We start from the raw sequence: 25,123 nt of genomic DNA, 5'->3' as shown, positions 1-25,123 counted from the left end.
ATAAAACAAGATACAAAATAAAATAACTCTTGTTTGCTGCCTACTAAACACTGTTTGATGTGCTTATAAGTAAATGTTTTCTCGACCAAATAAAATGTTTTGACGTGGTTTTTTAATATTGTCTCAGGTATCAAGAATGTGAAGGTTGGTATAAGACCTTTGTCAAGAATACCGACTATGAATCTTGCTTTGGTCATTAACAGATTCCGTTACCATTACTTCTTTCTAGATTCTATCACTATATTTCTATTTTTTCGTAAAAAGAATAGTTCTTCATAGCCTCAGTTTTGCAGTTACGGTGCCAAACTGTACAACAGGCATCTCACGATACATGCTATTTGGGCTCTGGCGTGTAAACGAGAACACTCACGATAGACAAGACGCAGTACAGGAATAGAACGCCTGGAGCACTGTAGTAGACCCATTTGCCACGAGGAGCCTACGAAGATGATTTGATACGTTTGGTAAAAATGCAAGAAAAAAATGTTTGTTTCGTAAACAACTCATCTTACTTCTCGACATGGTTTCCTTCGAGGAATAGACAGTTGTTCTAGGGGGTCAAGCAACTTTTTCATTCCATCAAAAAAATAGGTTCTGTCAAATTCTGCAACTTCTTTTGATGAAAATTTCTTCTTAGCAAGCCAAAGTTTAAATTTAGGGAACTGGAAGAAGTCACCTGAGGCTAAGTCTAGTGAACAGGGTGGATGAGGAACGAATAAAAGCCCAATTCGGCACTGTTATCTGATGTGTTGTGTGGTGCATTATCCTGTTGAAGGAGCATAATTTTGCGTGCTAACGCAGTTCTCAGACGATCCAGCAACGTAGCATAAGAAGGTCCAGTTATGGTTCTGCTTTTTCTTCAAGTACTCTTTGAGGACTATTCCTTGGGAATCCCAAAAAACAGTGGCCATCGCCTTACCAACTGACAAAATGGTGAAACATTTTGGGCGACAAAATGGTCTTTGCCTTCTTCCGTGCACTTTCACCATCCTTCGTCCACTGTTTTGACTGCCGTGTTGACTCTGGTATGTAATGATATGTACAGCTTTATTCAACAGTCACAAATCGGCGCAAGAAACCTTGCGGCCTGCGATTAAGCAGCGCCAGACATTGTATTGAATTGCTGTGCGGGATGTGCTTTTGGTCGACTGTGAGCTATCCCGACACGCAGCTTGCTCATAACCAGTTCTTCTTGCAGGATACTACGCCCTCGTACAGTTGAGAAGCCTCCACTCATCAATGTCACGAATTTTTCTTCAGCGGTCTTTCATTATCGTGTCATAGATTTTGTGGTGATCTCAACTGGACGGCGTGCTTCGTCTTCGGAGCTTGTCCGACGACGTTTAGATTCATTAACCCAAAAATAAATGGTCTTCAGTGAAGGTGTAGAGTCCGTGTAAACTTCATCAGATTCTGTTTTGATTTGTTGCTCCAGTCCAATCCTTCAAATGGAAACGTTTAATGACAACACGAAACTAGGTTTTTCTCCATTTTCAATCGCAGACAAGGCACTGTACATTGCTGGAAATTTTTTATATGATCCCTGGAATAATCAGTATTATCCACCATGAAGGCGCATAAAAAGTTCCTTTCTTTCGTGGAAATGTACCAGACGCATCAAACCACCCTCGCATTGATACACGGAAGGCGCTCGTGGAAAAGGGGCCTTAGAATGATGTCTGCCGAAAACCAACCGCTCAGGGCTTCGATATTACCGCTCGACCGAGGAAAACTTAGGTGACAGGTGCTGGAGGTAAAGAAAAAAGTAGCTCTTCATTGGAGAAAGCTTTTTCGGAAACACCCATCGCAGTTGTTGGAGCGAGAGCAGACCACTTCGGCATTGATGGTCTCCACGAAGCGTTAGCCTTAGATGCGGTGCCACAGCTCCACAATATTCCTTGCTTCCGCCCGGCGCTCAGGAGGGGCGCAACAAAGAGATTAGCGTCCATCCTGGTAATGCCCTCTCTAGATAACACGCTCTCAACACCACTCACCGATGCTCTCTCGCTGTTGTTCGTGCCACATTTCCCATTCAAGCCTTAAACTTTCATCGGCAGGAGCCCTTCTGAAATGTTTCGCACATTACGCGGGATGCTGTATCAGGTGCCCGTTAATACATAGTCAGCTAAGAGCTTAGAACGCGTGGACCACCTCCTCGTTCAAATCCTCACTCACATCGATTTATCCATCAGGTTCGTATATTCCGTTACTGACAATATTTCACCCCGACGCTGGTGATAAAGTCAATATACCAATAAATCCAGATAAGTGCGAACAGGACTCGCGGACCGAGGGCTCTGTACCAACTCAATTATGCATGTAGCTAGTTCATCCATCACGGGAATTGAGTATATCGACGATTTTTGCTTGTTCTCGATATCGACACCCGCAAGATAACTGTCTCAGAAATTCAAAGATTTCCGAAATGACAGAAAAGCAGTTTTTTTTCGTGTGAAATAATTATAAATTAACAATTTTCGTTTTTTTTCCTTTGCTTGTGCTGTGAAACCTTACTTCATGACAAATTTAATGATTCTAGGGCAACGGAAGTACCCTAAATGCTTTATTGAGCGAGTCCTCGAGTATGAAAATATGCGACATCTTTTCATTGCATTGACTTAGAAGCTTACAGTTACTACACCTCCAAGGAACAATCGACCTTAGTATGTGACATAAATTTCAATTTGATAGTCTATCCATTCCAAGAAAAAGGGGTCGTAACAGACGGACAGACAAATATCAGTTGGATAACAAATGAACAAAAAAAATATTTTCCTGTCATATAATTACAAATAAACAATTTTTGGATTTTTTTCTTTAGTTGCACTACGCCACCTTGCTTCTTACCGCCTATTTCAGGATTGTAGGCCACGGGCAGTACTCTGTGGTTTTTGATGTGTGATTGTGCATCAAAATTTGTGAATGAAATTGCTGTAACTTTTGATTGTGTTGACGTAGAAGCTTCAGTTTTTAATACCACCAAGAGACAGTAATCCTTAATATATGACATAAAGTGCAACTCGATACGTAAACAATTTGCTGAGAAAATTGGTTTCTACAGTCAGGGAGACAGACGAACGGGTGGGCTAGTAAGTGATATCATAAAGGTTCCATTTCTAACAATTTACGTACATAACCACAAAAATTTGTCTCGGAAGGGCTGCCTGAAACAACAAATAGAATTCAGTTTCTCTTTCAACTTGCTACTGCCCTGCACACCATTATTCCATAATCCGTCAGCCCATGTTCAAAGTTTGTTAGTTCTCGCCGTGCGACCCTAATCGCATCGGAAACCTTTTCACATGAATCACCTCAGTAAATATGACAGCCTCACCGATGCAGTGCACTAGTTTACATCGTATGTACTCGATACTACCACCGTCGGTTTATATGGGCAAATCGCTGTCGCATGACTTCTGTCGCCACACTTTAAGTGCAATAAACAGTTCGGTACAGAATTAAGACCCGTCCGATATCCGCCTTTTTTTTATATATTTAGAAGAAACATTAATGTTCATTCTTATCTCTGGTTCTGCGAACGTGAGAACGCTATAAAGAATACTAAATGCTGATCGTATAAATGGCATAGAGTGTGCTTTCTAAATTATCGAGGGAATGTGAAACACGCAGCTATCCTCATTCCTTAAACGTTATGCGGAATACCAAAGGAAAGCTGAAAAGCGTTCCTTCATTTTGCTGTACTTGACTTCAGTTGTATTTTCTGTAACGACGTAGCTACCTGTACGGAATACGCAACAATAGCATTAGCAAAGCCTTTCCTCTCAGCTAGTTGGGAGCGAGAGCGCAAATCGCATTGTGCACCTGAGCCTCCAACAAAAGGCCTCTCTTTCGCTTCTCATTACCTGCGAAGGAACATCCCTTGTAAGGCATGAGTGTGCTCCCTAATTATATCCCACGTCCGTCGGCACGAGTATCAGAAGAGAACATGCCAATAGGAACAGCCCGCTCCCACTCGAAAGATTCCGACGAAACTGCGCGCTTTTCATTAAATTCGCTTCTCCTTTCTTAACGAGTCCTAAAAACGCTCATTTTCGTCTTACATCCCAGCGTCCTTGGCGGGAGCTCTTTCTACAAGGTAAACTAATGCCAGCAAATTTGCATTGAATATTTCCCGGAAAGAGGCGGAGCACCACGCATCGATTTTCTGGTACACAAAAAAGTGGAAAGGTAGGCGGGGAATGCCAATTTGCCGAGAGGTTTCTGCAGAAGAAGGCGCATTCACAAAATAATCACGGGAGCCATTGGCGTTAACGTCGAACAATTCTGAATCAGTCCTCGGCAGCACTAACGAATTTGTTTACACTCATACAAAATCAAGTCTCTCCCTGAAGATGCGAATCTCTACTTGTGTAACTCCTATAACACAATAATTGAAAAATCAGTGGTTCGAAAAGTATTGTCAGCAGTACAATGATAAGTTCATAAAAATAAAATTCATTCATATGGCAATTTACATCAGGCAACTCCCAATGGTACATAAGGAAGTCCTGATCGCAACTGTTAATCACTTTTCTGAAACACCGTGTTTTTTTTTACTGCCATCGACTCCACATTAATCGTTAAGAATAATTACGGGGAGTCCAGCAGCTCACAAGACATTTGAATACCGTCTGACAATGCAGCAAGCCGGCCTGCTGTGTATACCACTAGTTAGTTTCCTTTTTGTTTATATGTACAGCTTAATTATAAAATCTATTAAATATTTTAAAAGATCAGTATAGGCAAGTGGCCAAATATAACGTAACAAATGATACAGTACGAGGAACAGTAACTCTCGATTTCTTTATTGGGTGCTAGGAAGTTAGTTTGGAAAACTGCCGACAGGGGCGCCACCTACCGTAGCTGTTGCAAATGGCGGCGAAAGTATTTTGCAATCTAGGAGCTGCCGGCTGCCAGTCAATTGTGAATGAGCAAAGGGCTGTCCATAGCAAGTTGCAAAGAACATCGTCAGTTTACAACAGTATGGTCAAGTGATGCAAGAAATTCGAGGGGGATGGATGTTTGTGCAACCAAAACGAGCGTGTCAGAACAGACAATGTACTGTGTGAGGGAAGTTATGTTGCGAAGTCCACGAAGTTTACCTACCAGCCTCGTGCAGAATCGAACATCCTTCAGCCAACATTGTGGCAAATCCTTCGTAAGCGTTTAAGAGTGGAGCTGTACAAATTGCAGCCGTAAACCACGACGACGCACTCTGCACTTCTGCATTGATATTTATTGTTTGGTTATTTCACTTTAGCGTTTGTGTTTCACCTCTACCGCAAACACTAGAATATCTGCGAGACCGCATTGCGGCAGTTCATATCGTCAGTCCAGGTATGCTGGCTTGATATGGGCAGAATTGTCGTACCGATGAGGTGTGTACACCGTGTAACGAAAGGTGGACACACAGAACATTTAAAAACATCGTGTAAAGGACTTCGAGAGTTTGTCTTCACATACTGTATCATGTTTTACTTTATTCTTCTTCACTTATCTGTACCGATTTTTTCGAACGTTTTGTGGACTGTATATTATCTTTATAGTATAACCAAACGCTCACGTTCCATATCATTAAGCGTCTGACTCAACTTCTACTCACTTTTAACGACCAATGATATCTCATTAGTGAAGCATGCTGGTTTTCTGCCCGTGACACATCGGGACGGAAGGACTTCCCTCATCGCGTATTCAGTACACAAGTATCACTGACGCTTATGAACGAACCAGCATTCTGTCAAGTACTCATTACTCCAGCCTGTTTTGCATGGAGAGAACGGATTTTCCAATAGTTGATACGCCTATGGTTGATACGATAGAAAACGTTCCTCGTTTTCTCTAAATTTCCAATCTATTTTCAGACATAATGCTAAAAATGCTTTTCTAAACCCAATCCACTTTCAATTTTCCCTTTAAATTTTTGACGAAGTACGCTTGTGAGTACTTTTGAAAGGTGTGACACTAAATTGTGCTTTAATTCTTTCTTTTATAATCAATTTCCTTTCAAAATATAATGAAACTTCCTCAGTGACACAAATTTAGTTAAAGAATTTTTGTAGTGTTGTTCCAATATTTGGAATGATGCCCATAAGAGTTCTGATGGTCTTTTGTCTCCCTCAAGAGTTCATACAAACCTTTTGAGATGCACACGTAAGAACTGAACCTCTTCTCTCACCTTTTCGCACTGTATCCTCATTTTCATTTAGCATTTCCTCTCAGCAAGTATACATATTCTCCAAATATTATTTTCACTCTCATTTTATGCTTCAGCTATCCACTATCGTTTTCGTTTCTAATCTCTGTGTTTCTTGCTCTGCGCTCCGTAAAATGGTTATTTATAATTCATAACTGATGCTGAGGATCCTATACATATGGAGAGAGAGAGAGAGAGAGAGAGAGAGAGAGAGAGAGAGAGAGAGATGATCCTCAGCATGGGATCTCAAGGTCTGTCAGGGAGAACATTTCCTGAATTATACAGCTCTTTAGTCGAAGCAAGTAACTATATAAGGAACAGGCATAAAATATAAAATTGTGATTTTAATGTTCGTTCTTGTTGTAATCACATTTTCTGTCTTTTCTGCCGATTGTCAAGCTACTGTGATTATGTGTGTGTCTATAGCCTTAATTATTTCTTCCAGATGTATAATGTACCAGGCGGTTATAATTTGCAGCTCCTCTAGGAGGTCCAGTGTGGGACGTAATTATCATACGGCCATGAAACTTGATAGATATGCTAATGCTTTAATGTGGAACCGATTTACACTGAAAAAAAATTGGTTCCAGTTTCGGCCACTAGGTGCAAACCTAGCGCTGTACAGCATCTCGTCGACATCTCCGGTGCTCACATTGAACAAATTGTGTAAGCGTTGGTTAATAATAACACTATGTCTTTCTCACTTGTTCGATCTTTTTTGCCCACTTTCCGTTCCTAATCCATTACATTGGAAACATTTCTACACGTCTTTTTTTGTATTCATAGCGCCAGATTTGCACCTGATAGCCAAAATTGGAATAAGTTTTTTCCCAGTGTTAAATCGGTTCTGCATTAACGCTTCAGAGAATCTACCACGTTACGCTGCTGCACTTTAATTACAACCTGTACTGGACCCCTGTGATCAGTTGCACTTTGATTACAATCACACGGTATGTAGGTGGCTGATGAATGGTGTCAAGCGAAAGCCAATATAAAACAATAATAAAAAAAATTGGACCGTCGTTGAGAGGGTGTGTTTCGGTTCCCATACCCTGCAATCTAATAATTAACACGTCAAAATTTTCAACATTCACCATATTTCATTTCATGCTTCCTCCATAGTGTTACTATTTTCACAAAAAACAAGTAGCGCCAGTGGTCTCTTGGAGCTAGTTGATTATGACGCAACTGTCTCTCGGGGCGAGTATACTGCAGAGTCCGAGGTCACAGTATGTGTAATTGTGAATACAAGAATTGCAGCGGCGCTGTGATGCCCTGGAGACAAAAGAACGCCTAACTTTGTGCTGGGCGGCCCCACCGTACGGCACTACTGCACGCGGAGTGGGGGAGGAACTTAGACGATGTTGGAGTGTAGAACTTAGCAGCGCTCGCCGCCACACGGACGGCGAGAATCGCGCGTTCAGGCCAGAACGAATTTGCATATAATTACGGGCGAGGTTATACCTGCAGAGAGCGGCCGCTGGCCAGCCTCCCTGAGTGGGTGGTAACGTTACAGCCACAGGGACAACTTTCTTGTTCAGTGGCGGCTGGTGCTTAAAGGCCAAAGGCAGAACCGCCCGAAACGATACACACAGTACGAGGGTGGTTTGAAAAGTTCTCGGAATCACCGCGAGAGGTCAGCACTAGCGCAACGAGTTGTTCATATGATATTCATTGGACTGTTGCCCAGTAGCGGATCCATGATATTGTTTTGGGAGGGGCTTGACCCAGCTGAGCGTAGGCTTTCTGAAGGTACTAATATTCTAAAACGCACACATAATTTTATGTTGCTCTTTTAACTCATAGCGAGTCTCCTCGGATAACGCTTTGCTAATTCTTCAATTAATACTAACGCGAATTCTTTACAGACGAATGGAAAAACTGATAGAAGCCGACCTCGGGGAAGATCAGTTTGGATTCCGTAGAAGCGTTGGAACATGTGAGGCAATACTGACCCTATGACTTATCGCAGAAGAAAGATAAGGAAAGGCAAACCTACGTTTCTAGCATTTGTAGACATAGAGAAAGCTTTTGACAAAGTTGATTGGAATACTCTCTTTCAAATTCTGAAGGTGGCAGGGGTAAAATACAGGGAGCGAAAAGCTATTTACAATTTGTACAGAAACCCGATGGCAATTATAAGAGTCGAGGGGCATGAAAGGGAAGCAGTGGTTGGGAAGGGAGTGAGACAGGGTTGTAGTCTCTCCTCGATGTTATTCAATCTGTATATTGAGAAAGCAGTAAAGGAAACAAAAGAAAAGTTTGGAGTAGGTATTAAATTCCATGGAGAAGAAATAAAAACTTTGAGGTTCGCCGATGACATCGTAATTCTGTCAGAGACAGCAAGGGACTTGGAAGAGCAGTTGAATGGAATGGACAATGTATAGAAAGGAGGGTATAAGATGAACATCAACAAAAGCAAAACGAGGATAATGGAATGTAGTCGAATTAACTCGGGTGATGCTGAGGGAATTAGATTAGGAAATGAGACAAAGTAGTAAAGGAGTTTTGTTATTTGGGGAGCAAAATAACTGATGATGGTCGAAGTAGAGAGGATATAAAATGTAGACTGGCATTGGCAAGAAAAGCGTTTCTGAAGAAGAAAAATTTTTTAACATCGAGTATAGATTTAAATGTCAGGATGTAGTTTCTGAAAGTATTGGTATGGAGTGTAGCCATGTATGGAAGTGAAACGTGGACGATAAATAGTTTAGACGAGAAGAGAATAGAAGCTTTCGAAATGTGGTGCTACAGAAGAATTCTGAAGATTAGATGGGTAGATCACATAACTAATGAGGAGGTATTGGATAGAATTGGGGAGGAGCTTGTGGCACAACTTGATCGGAAGATGTGTTCGGTTGGTAGGTCATGTTCTGAGACGTCGAGGGATCACCAATTTAGTATTGGAGGGCAGCATGGAGGGTAAAAATCGCAGAGGGAGACCTAGAGATAAATACACTAAGCAGATTCAGAAGGATGTAGGCTACAGTAGGTACTGGGAGATGAAGAAGCTTGCACAGGATAGAGTAACATGGAGAGCTGCATCAAACCAGTCTCAGGACTGAAGACCACAACAACAACAACAACAATTCTTCAATGACATCGACAGGTTGTAGGCAATCTCGACCTAACTGCTAGATATCCACAAAATACCGCCTTATTACATGTTTTATATCTGCACTACATTTTGTTCTACGTATTTTAAGTTTTCTGCTAATATTACTGTCTGTAAATTAACTCATGCGCAGATCATTTGAGTGATGACATGACATGATCGGACAATGGTGGAAACAAATAATGCAATGGAACTCTCAGCCTGATTCACTTCTGAATGCTCTTTCACGGTTCTGAAAGGTAGTTTTGCTTATTGACAATGGTGCTGCCGCTGCGCTGTGTGTTATTTTACGTCACTCTGGCTTATTATTGCGCAGAAGACGCTAACAAAATATTACGTCAAAATTTACAGTACGCTCTTGTGCCATCGCCTTGAATGCTTTCTAGCCAGCGTGCAAAATAATTTTTTTTATGCACGAAATTTCTGGGTATACTGTCCCTTTACTTTACTTATGTTTAGCACTAAAACAACAGCAACTGATTAATGAAGCACCACATTACTATCGGCACTACAGAGATGCATTGTGCAAGCAATTGCACATTTATTAATACTAGAGCGCATAACAAAACGGGTGAATAACAATACGGCCACAAAACAACACGGAAACGAAAACAAAATAGCTGTTCTGTCGATTGACGTGATATGAGGGAAGTGCTTTTGCACCAGGCATCAAGCACTTTCTGTAAAAATTACAGCAGCACTTCTAATAGCAAATAATTGAGACCATTTTTTCTAGGAAGGCCCCTGTAGCAACCCATTTCACAGAAAAACACACACTATCATCAGAAAATGTTGCCTCTGCTGGTAGTATGTTTTACTTCAGCTTGAACTTTATTATTATTTACCATCTTTAATGCCGTTTGTGTCATAGATGCGATTCTATTTTTTGGAATAATTTGGCTCTGAGCACTATGGTACTTAACATCTATGGTCATCAGTCCCCTAGAACTTAGAACTATTTAAACCTAACTAACCTAAGGACATCACACAACACCCAGCCATCACAAGGCAGAGAAAATCTCTGACCCCGCCGGGAATCGAACCCGGGAACCCGGGCGTGGGAAGCGAGAACGCTACCGCACGACCACGAGATGCGGGCTGCAATAATTTCCTCCCACATTTCCGCGAATCAGTAATCGCACTCAGATTGCATCCAGACCGAAAACATTCGAACTCTGTTAACGACAATGACGAATAATGCAGACTTCGTGGGTGCCAAACTTGTTTCGTACAGCCGGTTGTATGTTTTCTGGCACTCCCTTCACTTCTGTCGGCTTCCTTGAGGCAGAAGAGAAGCTGTTGGTGTCAAACCCTCTTAAAAGTGCCCAGAGAGGACGCCTGGGCGAGAAACCCATTAACGCCACTCCCGGGATAGCCCTTGTGCCGCCGTCTGCTTTACAGGGCCGGTGAATTTTTAAAAAGCCTTTCCTTGAGAACGAGCCCAATATAGTCGGCTCTGGCTATACAGAAATGTGGTTCCCTGCAAATTACTAACAGCTTGCCACCTGTGGGGGAACACGACACTCCACGAGACAATTTAGCGCTACGACACCAAAGGACATCATAGCAACGGCCCATAAATAACTAATGTGCCAAGCATTAGCCTTAATGCGGAAGCGCTATGAAATGCCCCCTTCCCGCCAGAGCGGTAGACTCACGTCAGGCTACGGATATCGGTTCATCTGCTCTTCGCCAAGCGCTGGTGAACACGGGCGCATATCGAATGAGCTATGGTTGTGATGCGCTAGTGCACACATGCCTCAGGCTTCTGGTCTTTCAGGCCGAACCTTGCGTGTGCTTTCTGGCTTAACGCTGGGTGGTTTCTTTTACCTAGCAAGTGACATATTGGTCTGTGGACCATAATAACCTCTGAATTAATAACTGAAGGAATGCTGTTTTGTACTAAAGATTTTCATAACTGTGTGAGAAACGAGAGGGTACCATTTTCAGAAGGAATTTATGTCCGAAGCGTATCTTTTTAACGCTGCATGAACAAACTTAGAAAATAATGTATTCCATTCTTCTGCACCTGCTGTTTCTAGGTAACCAGTTAAAGTGATAACAATGCTCAATACCAAAGAAGGAATGGAACGTACGCTATTCATATACGGTATTTTTTTTCGTCTGATGCTCCGCATCCCATTCCACAAACGCAGATGTGTTTGGGCATTGTTACTGTATTAATTTTCAGTTACAAAGGTAATAATTACCAGTCGGAGGGAATTGCCGTATCTCTTTTTCCCGTTCAAAGCAGGAAAGTGAAAGATTTCTACAATATAAGCAGTGACTTAAATAACAACTAAAGCTAATTGCCAGCACTGCGCGCCATCTGTTTACGGAAGCGCGTACTACGTGCTCCCTGTGTCGAATTATACAGTATTCGTGCTTCCATGAAAATAACGTGCTCCTGTGAAAATAAGTGCAGTACTGTTTTTCGGTATAATGCCTCAGTGGGAATATCGTCTCTTGACATGGAGATAACAATACGAAATAAGAATTCGCCTCTAAACCCCAAATGGCAAAACATCATTTGGCAGTTGGTATGTAGCTGTATAGAAATAACCGAAGTTATTGACGACATGAAAAACGGTTGGGAGAGCCGGTAGTATTTCACGGTCTTCGATAATGATTTCTTCAAATATTATCTGTGCGAGAAAAAGTTGTCATTTAATTTTATAATCGTCGATGGTGTGGTACCCTTACGATTTTGTCCAAAATGTTACAACATAACGCCAGTCTCCTAGACCGCTTAACTACTCCCATAGTTGTGTTGCTATTTAGGATTGGTAAACTTCACATTATTTTCGCCGCAAATGTTATTAAACATGCCGAATTTTCTGTACAATATTCGATGCTAAAATCTAAATGATTTAGCTCCTCAATAAATTTGTTCCTAAGCTTAAATAAAATCTGTTTTTTCCCTATTTGGTAACAGTTTTGGTATCTCGAACGTTACGAAGAGGTGGCCGTTTGATTTATCTTTTTTTTTTTTTGTCGTACCTATCTCCTTCATTGCGAACGAATAATAACAGCATATTCCCAGATCTGGGACAATGCTGCTACGGAGTTCGGCATGTTATTTCGGTTTAACCAATGTTGGTAGCGAGCTGTCCTTCACGTATGAGAAAAAGAAAGGGAGAAGAAAAGGCAAAGAGACCGAGACCGTGACCTAATGGTAGGTAAAGAGATGTCGTCAGTTCTCTTCGAAAAACGGCCGTTAATATTTCATTTTGTAGATTAATTTAATGATCTTTTTTAAATTTCATTTCGGGACAGCTAAGTGCCACTCCAAGATAATTATTAATTTATCTATCTACATCTACATCCATACTCCGCAAGCCGCCTGACGGTGTGTGGCGTCTTTCTCCAAAATAATTTCATTTTCAGAATGAGCTCTTTTCCTCTCATCTTACCGTTGGAGCCCAGTTGCTTTTCTGTTTTATCTTTTTCAAAACGTTTGAATTTCTTGGCCTCTAGTCTGAATTTGATTGAGTAAGGTCATCTGTCCTAACTGTATTTTTTCTAAGCCCTTTTTTTGTCTTGGCTCCCCACTCATTTTCTTTGCCTGTTTTCCTAAGAATATATGGATCTTCTTTGCTAGTAGTCGTCCTTCATTCTCCCTTCGTGCCCATAGAGTGTACAATTCCATATCTAGTCCAGAAAAAGGTTCTTAATTGGACCTAAGATTTCTAAGATTTTTCTTTCCATCTTTCCCAAATCTTCTGACCCTTTTTGTGCATTGAGATAAAAGTAGTGTTTCCGAGCATAGAGGGTTTCTAGTTTTTCATCTGTATTTTAATTCCTTAATTTAACATCTTTAGAAAATTTTGTTATTTTTCAGATACTTCACGTCCATGTTTGATCTTCCCATTTCCTCAATCCTGTTTTCAATTTCTTCTGTTTGGCTTTTTAAGTTTATATTTTCGCCCAGATATTTCAGGATGTCTGTTTTTGACGTTGCCATACTTGCTTTCTGAAATACTTGGTGAGTTACTTTAACTGGTCATTTGTTCTGTTCTTTCAGATGCTGTTTGTAGACCTACCTTTTCGTCTGTCTCCTTTAGAATTTATAGTCGTTTCTTTGCGTTCTCTGAGATTTCATCTATTATTAAAAGCTGGTCTGCAAAAGCTAAACGATTTATTGTTTCTTTCCATCCACCCAGGTGATACTAGCTCCGCCCCGCAATGTTACCCGCTGTTAAGCAGTTATTTATATATATAAAAAAGACTGAGTATGTATGTATTCGAATCTTCTCATCTCCTCCTTCCGCCTCCCTCTGACCATCTCCTCTTTGCCCCTCTCTGTGTCCATCTGCTCCTCTTTCCTTTCTCTCTCCATTTCTGCCTTTCCCCTGTTCCTGTCCATCTCCCCCTCCTTTTTCTTTCTCTGTCCATTTCCTCCTTGCCTCTCTACCTCCTCCCCCTTCCTGTTTGTGTCCATCTCCTCTTCCCCTATATCACCGTTCATGTTCTTCAACCTGCTCTCTCTGACGATCTCCTCCTCTTTCCTTTTATCTGTCCATTTTTTCCTCTCCCTTCTCCCTATCCATCTCCATCTATTTTCTTTCTCTGTCCATTTCCTCTTTACTCTCACTGTCTCCTCCTCCCTCCCATTTATGTCCGCGAAAGGCAAAGGTCCCGAGTTCGAGTTCGGTCCGGCACATAGTTGTAATCTGCCAGGAAGTTTCGTATCAGCACTTACTCCGCTGCAGAGTGAAAATCTCATTCCGGAAGCAACTGTGTAAATCTGAAGAGGTTCAAAAATTAGCCAACCAATTGCAAAGATTTCTTAGCCCTTGACCCAGGTTTCGATATTTGTAAAAATATCTACTTCAGATCTTCAGAGCCACTACTCCTGAAGAAGATTTTTTACAAACGTCGAAACCTCGGTTCAAAAGTGGTTCAAATGGCTCTCAGCACTGTGGGACTTAACTTCTGAGTTCATCAGTCCGCTAGAACTTAGAACTACTTAAACCTAACTAACCTAAGAACAGCATACACATCCATGCCCGAGGCAGGATTCGAACCTGCGACCGTAGCGTGCCTAGGTGAAGGGCTAATAAATCTTTGTTTGGCTCTGGTTGGCTGATTTTTCAACATCTTCACACAGCTGAATAATACTGGAGGCAAACAGCTTCCTTGTCTGACTGCCGATACAGTTTGGAAGGGACCAGCGACTGTTTCAAGAAGTTTAACTTCAGGTATTGTGTTTTGCACGAGTTCGTTTAGTTATTTCCAGGATGACAGTGATTTGAACACCTGAGTGCAGGACTGAGCGAAGTTGGTTACCGGTGTGCAGACTTCCCGCGCGTGGAGGTGGGCCCGGAGAACCCGTACCGCGTGGAGCGCGACGGCACGGCCACGCTACGCTGCTCCGTGGACGCGCGACCGCGCGCCACCTCCATTGAGTGGTCGCGCGAGGGCCGCGTCATGGCCAGCACCGAGCAGCTGACGGTGTCGCGCGTCACGCTGCAGGACGCAGGCCGCTACACCTGCTCCGCCAGCAACGGGCTCGACCGCCCGGGCCAGGCCGACGTGCTGCTCGAGGTGCTGTACGCGCCCATGGTATCCATCGACAGCGGCGCCGGAGGTACCGTCAGCCACCGCGAGGTCGAGGAGGGCGAGACCGTCAAGATCAGGTGAGACACCGCCGCCCCCACCCAGATCCTGCACGCTACTCCGAGGGCTCGGTCATCGAGGGGCAAGGGAGGGCACCACCACATCTCGCCCGCCCTGTCCCCTCCCCTGCACCCACCGAGACAAATCATCATCCCAAACCGAGCTCTCAATACCCCCTGCAAACAGACCGACAGACTAATTCGGGACTCGCATTCGGAAGGACGACGGTTCGATCCCGCGTCCGGCCATCCTGATTTAGGTTTTCCGTGATTCCCCTAAACCGCTCCAGGCGAATGCCGGGACGGTTCCTCGGAAAGGGCACGGCCAACTTCCTTCCCTAATCCTATAACACCAATAACCTCGCTGTTTGGTCTCTTCCCCCAGACGACCAACCAAGCAACCAACTAATTTGGACAAAGTCGAACAGACCCCATCTGATCAAAAGAGTCCAGGCACCTATTAGTTGACATTAATAAGGTATGTGCCCATCCTTTGCCGGTACACTAGGTGACAAAAGTCGTGGAATACCTCATAATGTCATGACAGACCTACTCCTGCGTGGCACATTGCAGCAGTTGGACGTGGCACGGACTCGACGAGTCTTCAGAAGTCCCCGGCAGAAATACTGAATGTGACTTCCTCCGTAGTGGTCTGTAATTTAGGAAGTGTTGCCGGAGCACAATTCGGTGCACCTTCCAAATTCCCGGCGGGGTCAGGGATTTTCTCTGCCTCGTGATGACTGGGTGTTGTGTGATGTCCTTAGGTTAGTTAGGTTTAAGTAGTTCTAAGTTCTAGGGGACTGATGACCATAGATGTTAAGTCCCTTAGTGCTCAGGGCCATTTGATCCATTCTTGGGCGATCTGGGTGACCAAATCGTTCACTTCAGTTGTCCAAGATATTCTTCAAACCGATTGTGGCCCGGTGAGATGGCACATTATCATCCATAAAAATTCCACCATTGTTTGGCTGCAGTGGTCTCACAGTAACTGAGCATAACCACTTCCAATTAATAACCAGATCAAACTTCCTGGCAGATTAAAACTGTGTGCCAGACCGAGATCCGGTCCAGCACACTCCACTGCAGAGTGAAAATCTCGTTCTGAAAACATCCCCCAGGCTGTCGCTAAGCCATGTCTCTACAATATCCTTTCTTTCAGGAGTGCTAGCTCTGAAAGGTTCACAGGAGAGCTTCTGTAAAGTTTGGAAGGTGGGAGACAAGGTACTGGGGGAAGTAAAGCTGTGAGGTCAGAGCGTGAGCCGTGCTCGGGTAGCTCGATGGTAGAGCACTTGCCCGTGAAAGGCAAAGGTCCCGAGTTCGAGTCTCGGTCCGGCACACAGTTTTAATCTGCCAGGAAGTTTCATATTAGTGCACACTCCACTGCAGAGTGAAAATATTATTCTGGAATAATCAGTTCAGTTGGACCAGAGGACCAGTCTATTCCGTGTAAATGCAGCCACACCATTATGGAGCCACCACCAGCTTGCATTGTGCCTTGTAAACAATTTGAGTCCATGGCTTCTTGGGGTCTGCACCACACTCAGACCCTACCGCCCACTCTTACCATCTGAAATCACAAGCCCAGGAAAGGCACTGCAGATTATTTTGTGCTGTTATCGAAGGCACTTGCATCTGTCCTCTTCTACCATAGCTCAATAGTGCCATATTTTGCTGCACTGTCCTAATGAATATGTTCATCATTTGTCCCACATTCATTTTTGCGACTATTTCATGCTGTGTTGCTTTTGTTATTTTGAAACAGTATCTCCTACGCATCTAGCAGAAAGCTGTCTTCATCCACTTTAAATTGGTGGACGATTTCTTCACAACATAGCTCCCATTTCTGATCTGCACTCAAGTCTTTTGGGACCCACTGAGATGAAACTTCCTGCATTCCCAAAATATCCACAACAATGGCATGAGCATGCCCATGGGAGATTCCAAATGTGGTTTTAATGTACTGCAACCTTGTTTGACAATCCTGCAAAATAGTATTGTGAATTGCTGTCACTGTTTCATCCGTGCAACAGTGACATGCCTTCTGCTACTTGGCGCATTTTCCACACTTTTCTTCCACATCTGAAGTTGGCGATCTAGTTTTCCAGTGTTGCATAAGACGGAGTGCTGCCCTTAAATGTATTCTGCATGTCCTCTGCAATTTCCTTGGTCGTCATTCCCTTCAAATGAAGATATACAGATGCATCTTAATGTATGAGGTGTGGCTGTAAAATAACAGGACTACTGCTGTAAAGCATTTTGTGTCAAAAGCATACGTATTTTGTGATTGTCACCCTCAGTATACTCATCTCCCACTCCAATGCTCCATGTGAGTTTTCCATTGATGAAAACAGTGAGTTCCTTAATGGCACATGCTGCTTTTTCTCTCACTGCTTCAACAGACTGAAATCTTGTTCCTTTTGATGTAGATTTGAGCTCGAGGAATATATAAGTCATATGGTGGTAGATCAGGTGAATAATGTGGGTGGTCTAACACTGAGATGCTGTACTTTACTAGTAACCTCCTAACAGACAATGCATGAGCTAGTGCCTTGTCTTGGTACAGAACTCATGATTTGTTCTTCCACAATTAGGTCGCTTTTTCTTATTTTCTCATGGAGTTGAGCAAGAACCTCAGTTTAATGATGCTGATTAATAGTTTGATCTTCTGGAAACCATAGAAAATACACAATTCTACGAATATCAGAAAAACAATCATTTTTGTTGTTCTGAAGCATCTGCAGTAGAATAATGCAAAAATTGAGAACTTTACTTCTGTACATGTGTTAAAATGTTGAGCTGTACTTGCCAGTGGATAAATTGTAAGCCAGAATAACGTAAAACATATGTGCCAGCCATTTTGATTTTCCTTAGTTTGAAAAGTTGTGGAAAAAGTACTGTACTAATTCATTCTGTACTTGATAAAGATGATGATAAATTCAACTTGTTCATTTAATATAAGTGATTTGTGGACTGCATTTTGTATGTCTGCCACTGAATTTTTTAGTCTGATTCTGGAAATAAGTAACTAGAAATTTATATTTATACCTTTCAGATGCAACGTCTCAAGCAATCCAGCCCCTGTCACGGTTGAGTGGGTACGAGAGGGACACCCTGAATTTCGTCAGAATGGTCATACACTCTTGCTGAGCCGAATAACAGCTGAGGCTGCTGGTACATATACGTGCAGAGCTGTGAATTACCTCAATCCATCAGGACCCCGCAGAGGACGGCTTGAGAAGGTATGTTGGATTAATAATCTTCTTATATTGAATACACAACAGATGTGTCACTCTCAACCTGAGGTCTAAGTGACCTCCACCCAAACCTCCCTCCCTTTCTAAGAAGTCATTCTTTTCTCCTTGAAGGAAGGATGCATAGTTCCATTCTAAAAGCTACAATTAATATCGTTAGTTACAAGTGTTTCTGTTGCCAGTGCTAGGAAGTGTGGCTCCTGACAGCAAGTACTGACCAGTTTCTGCCTATTAATAATTTCCTATTGAAATGTATGAGAGTTAGTTAAAAGAAAAACATTCGATCTGATCTTTCAAATTGCAGGTGGGGAATGCGAGCATATCGCTCCTGGTGCGGCACCGACCTGGCCAAGCTTCCATCTCTCCAGATCGTCCTGTTGCACAGGAGGGATCAGGTGTGACCCTGACTTGCTCAACAAATCCTCCTGGCTGGCCAGTGCCTCAGTACAGGTGGTGGCGTGACGGTGGCGGTAGTGGCATAGGTGATAGCGGTGGAAATGCAGTTACAGTGCTGGCAACAGGCTCGAAGTACAGCATACCATCAGCACAACTGTTCTCTGAGGGTCGCTATATGTGCCAGGCCACCAACGAAATGGGACCTGGGGAACCAGCATCAGTTACACTTGAGGTTTACCAGCCACCAAGATTTCTTGCCAAACTGCAGCCACACATAACAAAAAGGTAAGTGTTCTTTCTTAGTTGCTCTTTTTGCAGAATTCTGGTGTGTGTGTGTGTGTGTGTGTGTGTGTGTGTGTGTGTGTGTTTAATTTTGTTCCACTTATATTTTGTGTTACTGAAGCAATGAAAAGTCACTGTATTAATTATTCTGTCTCCTTCATATAACTTCTGAAACTGTTGATAGGCTTAAATCTTCTGATCTCTGAATTTATTGTCAGATCAATGTAAAATAAAATAAAACAAAACAAAATAAAAATTAGCAAATGTGACAGATACACAGTCCTGAATTGCATACAAAGGAACAAATACAGATGACTGTAATTCAAATAATTTTGTTAAAACAGCTCAAAGAACACCCGCACAAAATTCTACAAGAAGAATCTCCCTTAAACACTTACATTTTATTTGATGTAAAGTCTGTCGACATTCTTCAAATAATGTGGTAGTACATTATTAAATTATAATTTTGGCATCCTCCCAGTTTATGCAAATAAGCTTCTTTCAAGTAAAGTTTTAAATAAGTCTTTTAACTAATACTTTTTGTTGTCATTTATATAACTGTTATTGCCGAATTTAGTCACTGCTGCATGTTGTGTATTTACTGCCATTTCTCAGCCCTTAATTTTCAGTTTATTTAGATTTTCTTTTGCTGCAGTCTCTTCATTTGTCTGAAAGTAGATCAGTTTCTTTGTGGGTCTGACTACTGTAACTTTAGTTAAGACTAGCTCAGACAGTGGAAACCCCAGGTTGGAATTTCAACAATAGATTGCTATTCACTGTAAAGATGACACACTGAGTTACAAACTGACATAGTGGAAAGACTGTCATATATAAGCTTTCGGACAAAGCCGCTTCAGAAAAGAAAAATGCACCCACATTCTCACAAGCAGGCACATTTCACACACACACATGATCATAGTCTTCATCCACTCCAGCCAGACTAGCTGTTCTTGGCAGTGTGGCTAGAGTGGACAGAGATAGCGGTCATGAGTCTGTGAGGTGTGTTTGCTTGTGTGAATGTGTGTGTGTGTTTTTTTTCTTCTCTGAATAAGGCTATGGCTGAAAGCTTATATGTAACAGTATTATAATTGTTCCTGCCTGCAACTCAACATGTGATCTTTATGGTGAGTAGCAATCTGTCTCTTTTTATAATATTTTTCTAGTTAAGACTACTTACATGTTTTTTGTCTGTACTGTACATTGCAGTATGTTGAAAATTTGTCTGTGCAGGGCTGGCGATGCAGAATTTAGTGCAGTCTGTAATGCACAAGGCAAGCCAAGACCTGTAGTTCGATGGCTGAAAGATGGGAGAGAGCTGACTCCTGACTCTAGCCTCCTAGAAGTCTCTACTGATGAAAATGTTGGTCCACGGGGTGTTGTAACTGTGCAAAGTTCATTAAGATTCGTTGGTAGCAAACGACCTGGCGGAAATACTTTGATCCCTTCTGATCGTGGTGTCTACTCCTGTGTGTTTGAAAATGAAGTAAAGCGTGCTGAATCCAGCATGCATCTTCTCATCGAACGTAAGTTAATAAACTGCATGAAGTAGTGGTATAATTGCTTATTAAGTTAAAATCTGTATTGGCTAAAATGTAAATTTTAAGGCAAGATTCAAAATTCGTAACTTACATGTGAATTATCACCATGATTTTTATATTGTTATTGAAAAAAGTAAGCTTTCATGCATACATTTTTCTAATTGTTGTCACAATGATGAGTATAGTTTTATCAACATAAGAGGTTACTTTTTGCCTCTGACTTCTTTTTTTTTAAAACTTTGATTCAATTTAGTGATTGCAGTATTGTCGTAACTATCTGGAAGAAAAACCATAGTAAACATGCATTTTCTGAATACTACTAACTAGTCTAAGATATGCCCTTGTTGCTAAAGCAATACATTTTTCATGACTCAGGAGCTGGCAGGGCAGTGTTTATCTACATGTGGTAATATATTCTAGGGTGTATATAAATGAACACAAGATCAACTGTATAAAAAAACACTAGATTAACATTTCTATTTGCATTCTACTTTTGATTTTACTGTATGTCATGACACTGAAGTACTTTCCACATCAGTGACTTCAATATTCATGTCATTCCATAGATGCACCAGTTGTGTTGCACCAGTATGATAAGGTTGCATATGATCCTCAAGAGACTGCAGAAGTGGTATGTCGTGTACAAGCATATCCAAGGCCAGAAATCCAGTGGAGCTATGGCACTAACACTGCAACTCTCCTACCAAGCAGTCACTATGAGATCAACAATACAGCTGAAGGCCGTGACACTTACACCAGTATACTTCGTGTGTCAAAAATACGTAGCTCTGACTACGGAGATTACTACTGCAGAGTAACGAACAGCCTTGGATCCATAAAACCTGCCATTAGATTACAGCCGAAAGGATTACCTGAACACCCAAGGTAAGTTAAACTGAGAGTAATTCTTTGGGTAGGAAGTATGTAAAATGAATTAAAATTTTGATTTGATTCTCCAAAATTCATTTTATCATTTTTGTTTATGGTTTCCATTTGCTCTCTTTACAAGAAAAAGTAGACTATCTCCAGCATAATTAAGAAAAATAATACTGAGAAGGTGTAAGTTCAGCTCTTATAAATGACTGAATAAAATGCGCATTACTGCCACATTTCATTAAAATATTGATCTCCTGTAAACTATTCAGGAGTTGGTGGACTTAAGATGCAATTACAATACAAGGGAAGGGCAGCATGATTTCTCTAAAGCTGCACATCTTTCTTGAGTTTCCTAGTGCAATCTGAGCTGCTGCTTGTAGTCACAATTTAATTTTTGTATTCTCTGTTTCTGTCTTCTGAGTTTTTTAATGTGTGCGCAACTTGAAATAGATACTGTGTCTAATGATGCATTTTGGTACATTTAATAGATCAGTGGAAGCCACAGAAATTGGACCAAATTATGTAGTAATAGGATGGGAGCCAGGCTTTGATGGAGGTCTTCAACACACAAAGTTCTACGTGTCATACCAAAGATTATCTGGCAATGATGCAGTTTCTAGCAATTGCCATACAACTGGTGTCCCTGTGAGAGCAAGTAACAGTGATGGATGGCAAGAGATGGACTGCCACAAAAATAATCCTTGCAATGTGACTGAACTAGAACAGCACCAGACATACGTTTTCAAAGTAAGTTTTACATTTAATCCTATTTAATCACTTTATTGTTGCCTCTGAACTCAGAAGAAACTAAACTTATAACTGAGGAAAAATTAAAATATGCTGTAATGCAACGTTTTCCTTAAGTGATGTAAGACACTGACATATAATATGGTATAACAGAAATAATGTACTGTGTATTATCACTTTGGGTCCAGTACTAACATTATGTGGTCCAAATCTGATTTGCCCATGTTTTGGAACATATGAATGTATAACTCCCCTAGTATTCTTCATAATGGCTTGCAGAATGAAGATATAAGTATTGTCATGTTGTTCATATCGTGTAATGCAGATTATTGTCTGTAACATTTAACCTGAACTTTTGCCTGGTATCTACTGTCACATGCTAGGAACACCAAGCATCACAGCATTTATAATTAATTCTTTTGTGTAACATGGAAGGAATTAACTTAAATTCTCTTTCAAAGGTGCGTGCTGTCAACAGTAAAGGCCACAGCAATTACTCATCAGAAGTGCGTGCAACTACGAAAGTGGATAAACTTGCTCCACCACAGCAAGTGGGATTTGACCCAGAAAGTAGAACTCTGTCAGTCCTGACAGCACCATCATGCTTACGACTGTTGGGCGTGGTAGAAGCCACGACAGGGGGTGTCGATTGGCGACCAGTAGAGCGACTGCCATTAGCTGGTGGTCAGCTGAGTGAAGTTCGACTTGCATCCCTCGTTTTACCACCTGCTGCAGCAATCACAACACCTGGAGAAGGCCGGCAGTACAACCGGGGAGGAGCGGAGACTTCTTCCACACCCCGGCCTCGACTGCGTGTCAAGCTCTGCCTTGCTGCAGAACAAGAACACTGTAGTGACTACACTGAAGCTGAGAGTAAGTGAAACCATTACAAAAGTGGAGGCCAATTGTGGCACAAAATTAATATTAACTAAGGATTAGTTAGTTGCACGATACTCCTCGTCTCTTTTGTCTTTGTCTCTCTCATTTTCCTATATTGACAGCCATATTAATAAGAATTTCTGTGAAGTACATATTATTACTACATTCTTTGGCTAATGAGGAAAAAAAACTACCTCCCTTTCCTTCATTCAGCATCTCACATGTCATTTTTTTTGTCATATTTTTATTTTCCACTATTTCTTTTGAAACCTGTTACTTGCATAATTGAAGAATTAGATCAGATGGCTTTTAAAATTATTGAAGCTGTGCTTGATTAATACTGTCCTATTTTTTTTTTTTAGTTTGTGGCTATTATTAGCTTTATTTTCTCCACAGACACTTAAATTATTGTGATTTTGTGAGAAGCAGCCTCGGAAATGGCTTGTTCTTTTTATAAACTGTACTGCTCAAGTTTTGAACCAAATGAGTGCAGCTTTCAGATAAGCTTCCATTTTGAATGTATAAAGTATGGAAGAGGTGCTATGATATGATTCGAGAAGCTGTGCTTGTCACATAGATGTGGAAGCAGGGAGGACGGCTTAGAGAACAAAGTTTATTGTAGTAATTTGTATACTGAGACACACAATCAAATGATATATCAAGTAGACATCTGTTTCAAGATATTGAAGAACAGTATAATACTGTTGCAGAAGCTGTATACACACGCACACACACACACACACACACACACACACACACACACACACACACACACAGATATATATATAGCAAGTGCTCATTCATTTAGCGGAGAGAACTTCACAGCTTGAACGTGTGACAGGCCCCTTCTTTTGAGACACAATAACATGAAGAATCCAGGCTCTAGTTTTTCTATAGTTCCTTGAGCAGGAAAGTTTCAGCCTTGCACCCTTAGCAAAGAAACATGACTGCTACCGTTTTGACAGTGGAGGAGTTCTGTATAATGAGTATTGGCAACAAAACAACTACTAATGCCAAATTTTAGTGGCAGATACTGAAGAATTCTAAGAAAGAATGAGATTTTCACTCATTGATGCGGAGTGTGTGCTGATATGAAACTTCCTGGCAGATTAAAACTGTGTGGTGGACCGAGACTCGAACTCAGGATCTTTGCCTTTTGCGGGCAAGTGCTCTATTTGCTTGGGTAGCTCAGTTGGTAGAGCACTTGCCTGCAAAAGGCAAAGATCCCAAGTTCGAGTCTCAGTCCGGCAGACAGATTTAATCTGCCAGGAAGAAGTTTCAATTTTAAGAAAGCTACAGAATCAAGATAAATTGGACATTAAAGCTTAAATTAAAACCAGTGCAACTACTACATACCACAGGCAACATACATTTATTGTACTGCTTTTGATTCCTTTGATAATGGGTTTAGAAGCATTTCACATGCAGCCTAGATCTTTTTTCTTTTGATTATTATTTGGTTAGGAAGCTTGAAGGTGCAAATGTGTAGACAATGCTGTGTTCAAGAAGGTGAATAACGAACTCTTCATCTAGTGATGTCACAATGAAGGGCATGATTTGGGAAATAAATGAAGTATTCAGACTTGCTCTTAATTTATTCTTGAATAAATTGAAAAATAGTTTGAACAACGGACAATCCAGGATGAAATAATGACGATATTATGAAAAGGATCGATTAGTGCTCACAATATAGTGGAGGTGCTGAGTCACAGACAGGCCCAACAAAAAGACTTCTAAACACGTAAGCTTTCAGCCAGAAGGCCTTCTTCTGAAATAGGCAACATACACACTCACACATTCATGCAAACACAGCTCACACAAACATGACCACTATCTCTGTCTGCTAAGGCCTGTCTGGCTGAGGCAGTCAGGGACAGTGGTGTGTGTGTGTGTGTGTGTGTGTGTGTGTGTGTGTGTGTGTGTGTGTTTTGCCTATTTCAGAAGAAGGCCTTCTGGCTGAAAGCTTATGTGTTTAATAGTCTTTTTGTTGTGCCTGTCTGTGACTCAACATATCCGTTATATGATGAGTAGCTATCCTTTCCATAATGTTGAAAAATAAGTTGGTATTTATGTCACATTTAGTGAATTTTCCTCCTGCTAATATTATTATTTAGTTCTATCTTTACGAATTTATGTGTTACTTTCCTTTTTCATGATTGTATTATAGCTGTGTCTTCTTTCAATGTCCATTATGGATTGCATAACTTATTTATTTTCATTCCTTCTTT

General features: G+C 41.5%; 1 protein-coding gene across 2 annotated transcripts in view; it reads left to right on the top strand.

The window, feature by feature from the left end:
• LOC126277948 (hemicentin-2) overlaps positions 1 to 25,123 on the top strand; it is a 634,557-nt gene that overhangs the window by 595,537 nt on the left and 13,897 nt on the right. For both annotated transcript variants that reach the window (XM_049977544.1, XM_049977545.1), the window contains exons 4-10: positions 14,608 to 14,947; positions 17,979 to 18,165; positions 18,482 to 18,858; positions 20,086 to 20,378; positions 20,960 to 21,278; positions 21,758 to 22,016; positions 22,478 to 22,889. In XM_049977544.1, the coding sequence (XP_049833501.1) occupies positions 14,608 to 14,947; positions 17,979 to 18,165; positions 18,482 to 18,858; positions 20,086 to 20,378; positions 20,960 to 21,278; positions 21,758 to 22,016; positions 22,478 to 22,889 (2,187 nt within the window). The remainder of the gene's footprint in view (positions 1 to 14,607; positions 14,948 to 17,978; positions 18,166 to 18,481; positions 18,859 to 20,085; positions 20,379 to 20,959; positions 21,279 to 21,757; positions 22,017 to 22,477; positions 22,890 to 25,123) is intronic.

This window comes from Schistocerca gregaria, chromosome 6 (assembly GCF_023897955.1).
Source record: "Schistocerca gregaria isolate iqSchGreg1 chromosome 6, iqSchGreg1.2, whole genome shotgun sequence".
Lineage (NCBI taxonomy): Eukaryota > Metazoa > Arthropoda > Insecta > Orthoptera > Acrididae > Schistocerca > Schistocerca gregaria.
Note: the sequence above shows the minus strand (reverse complement) of the source record. Positions and strands in the feature narration are given on the sequence as shown.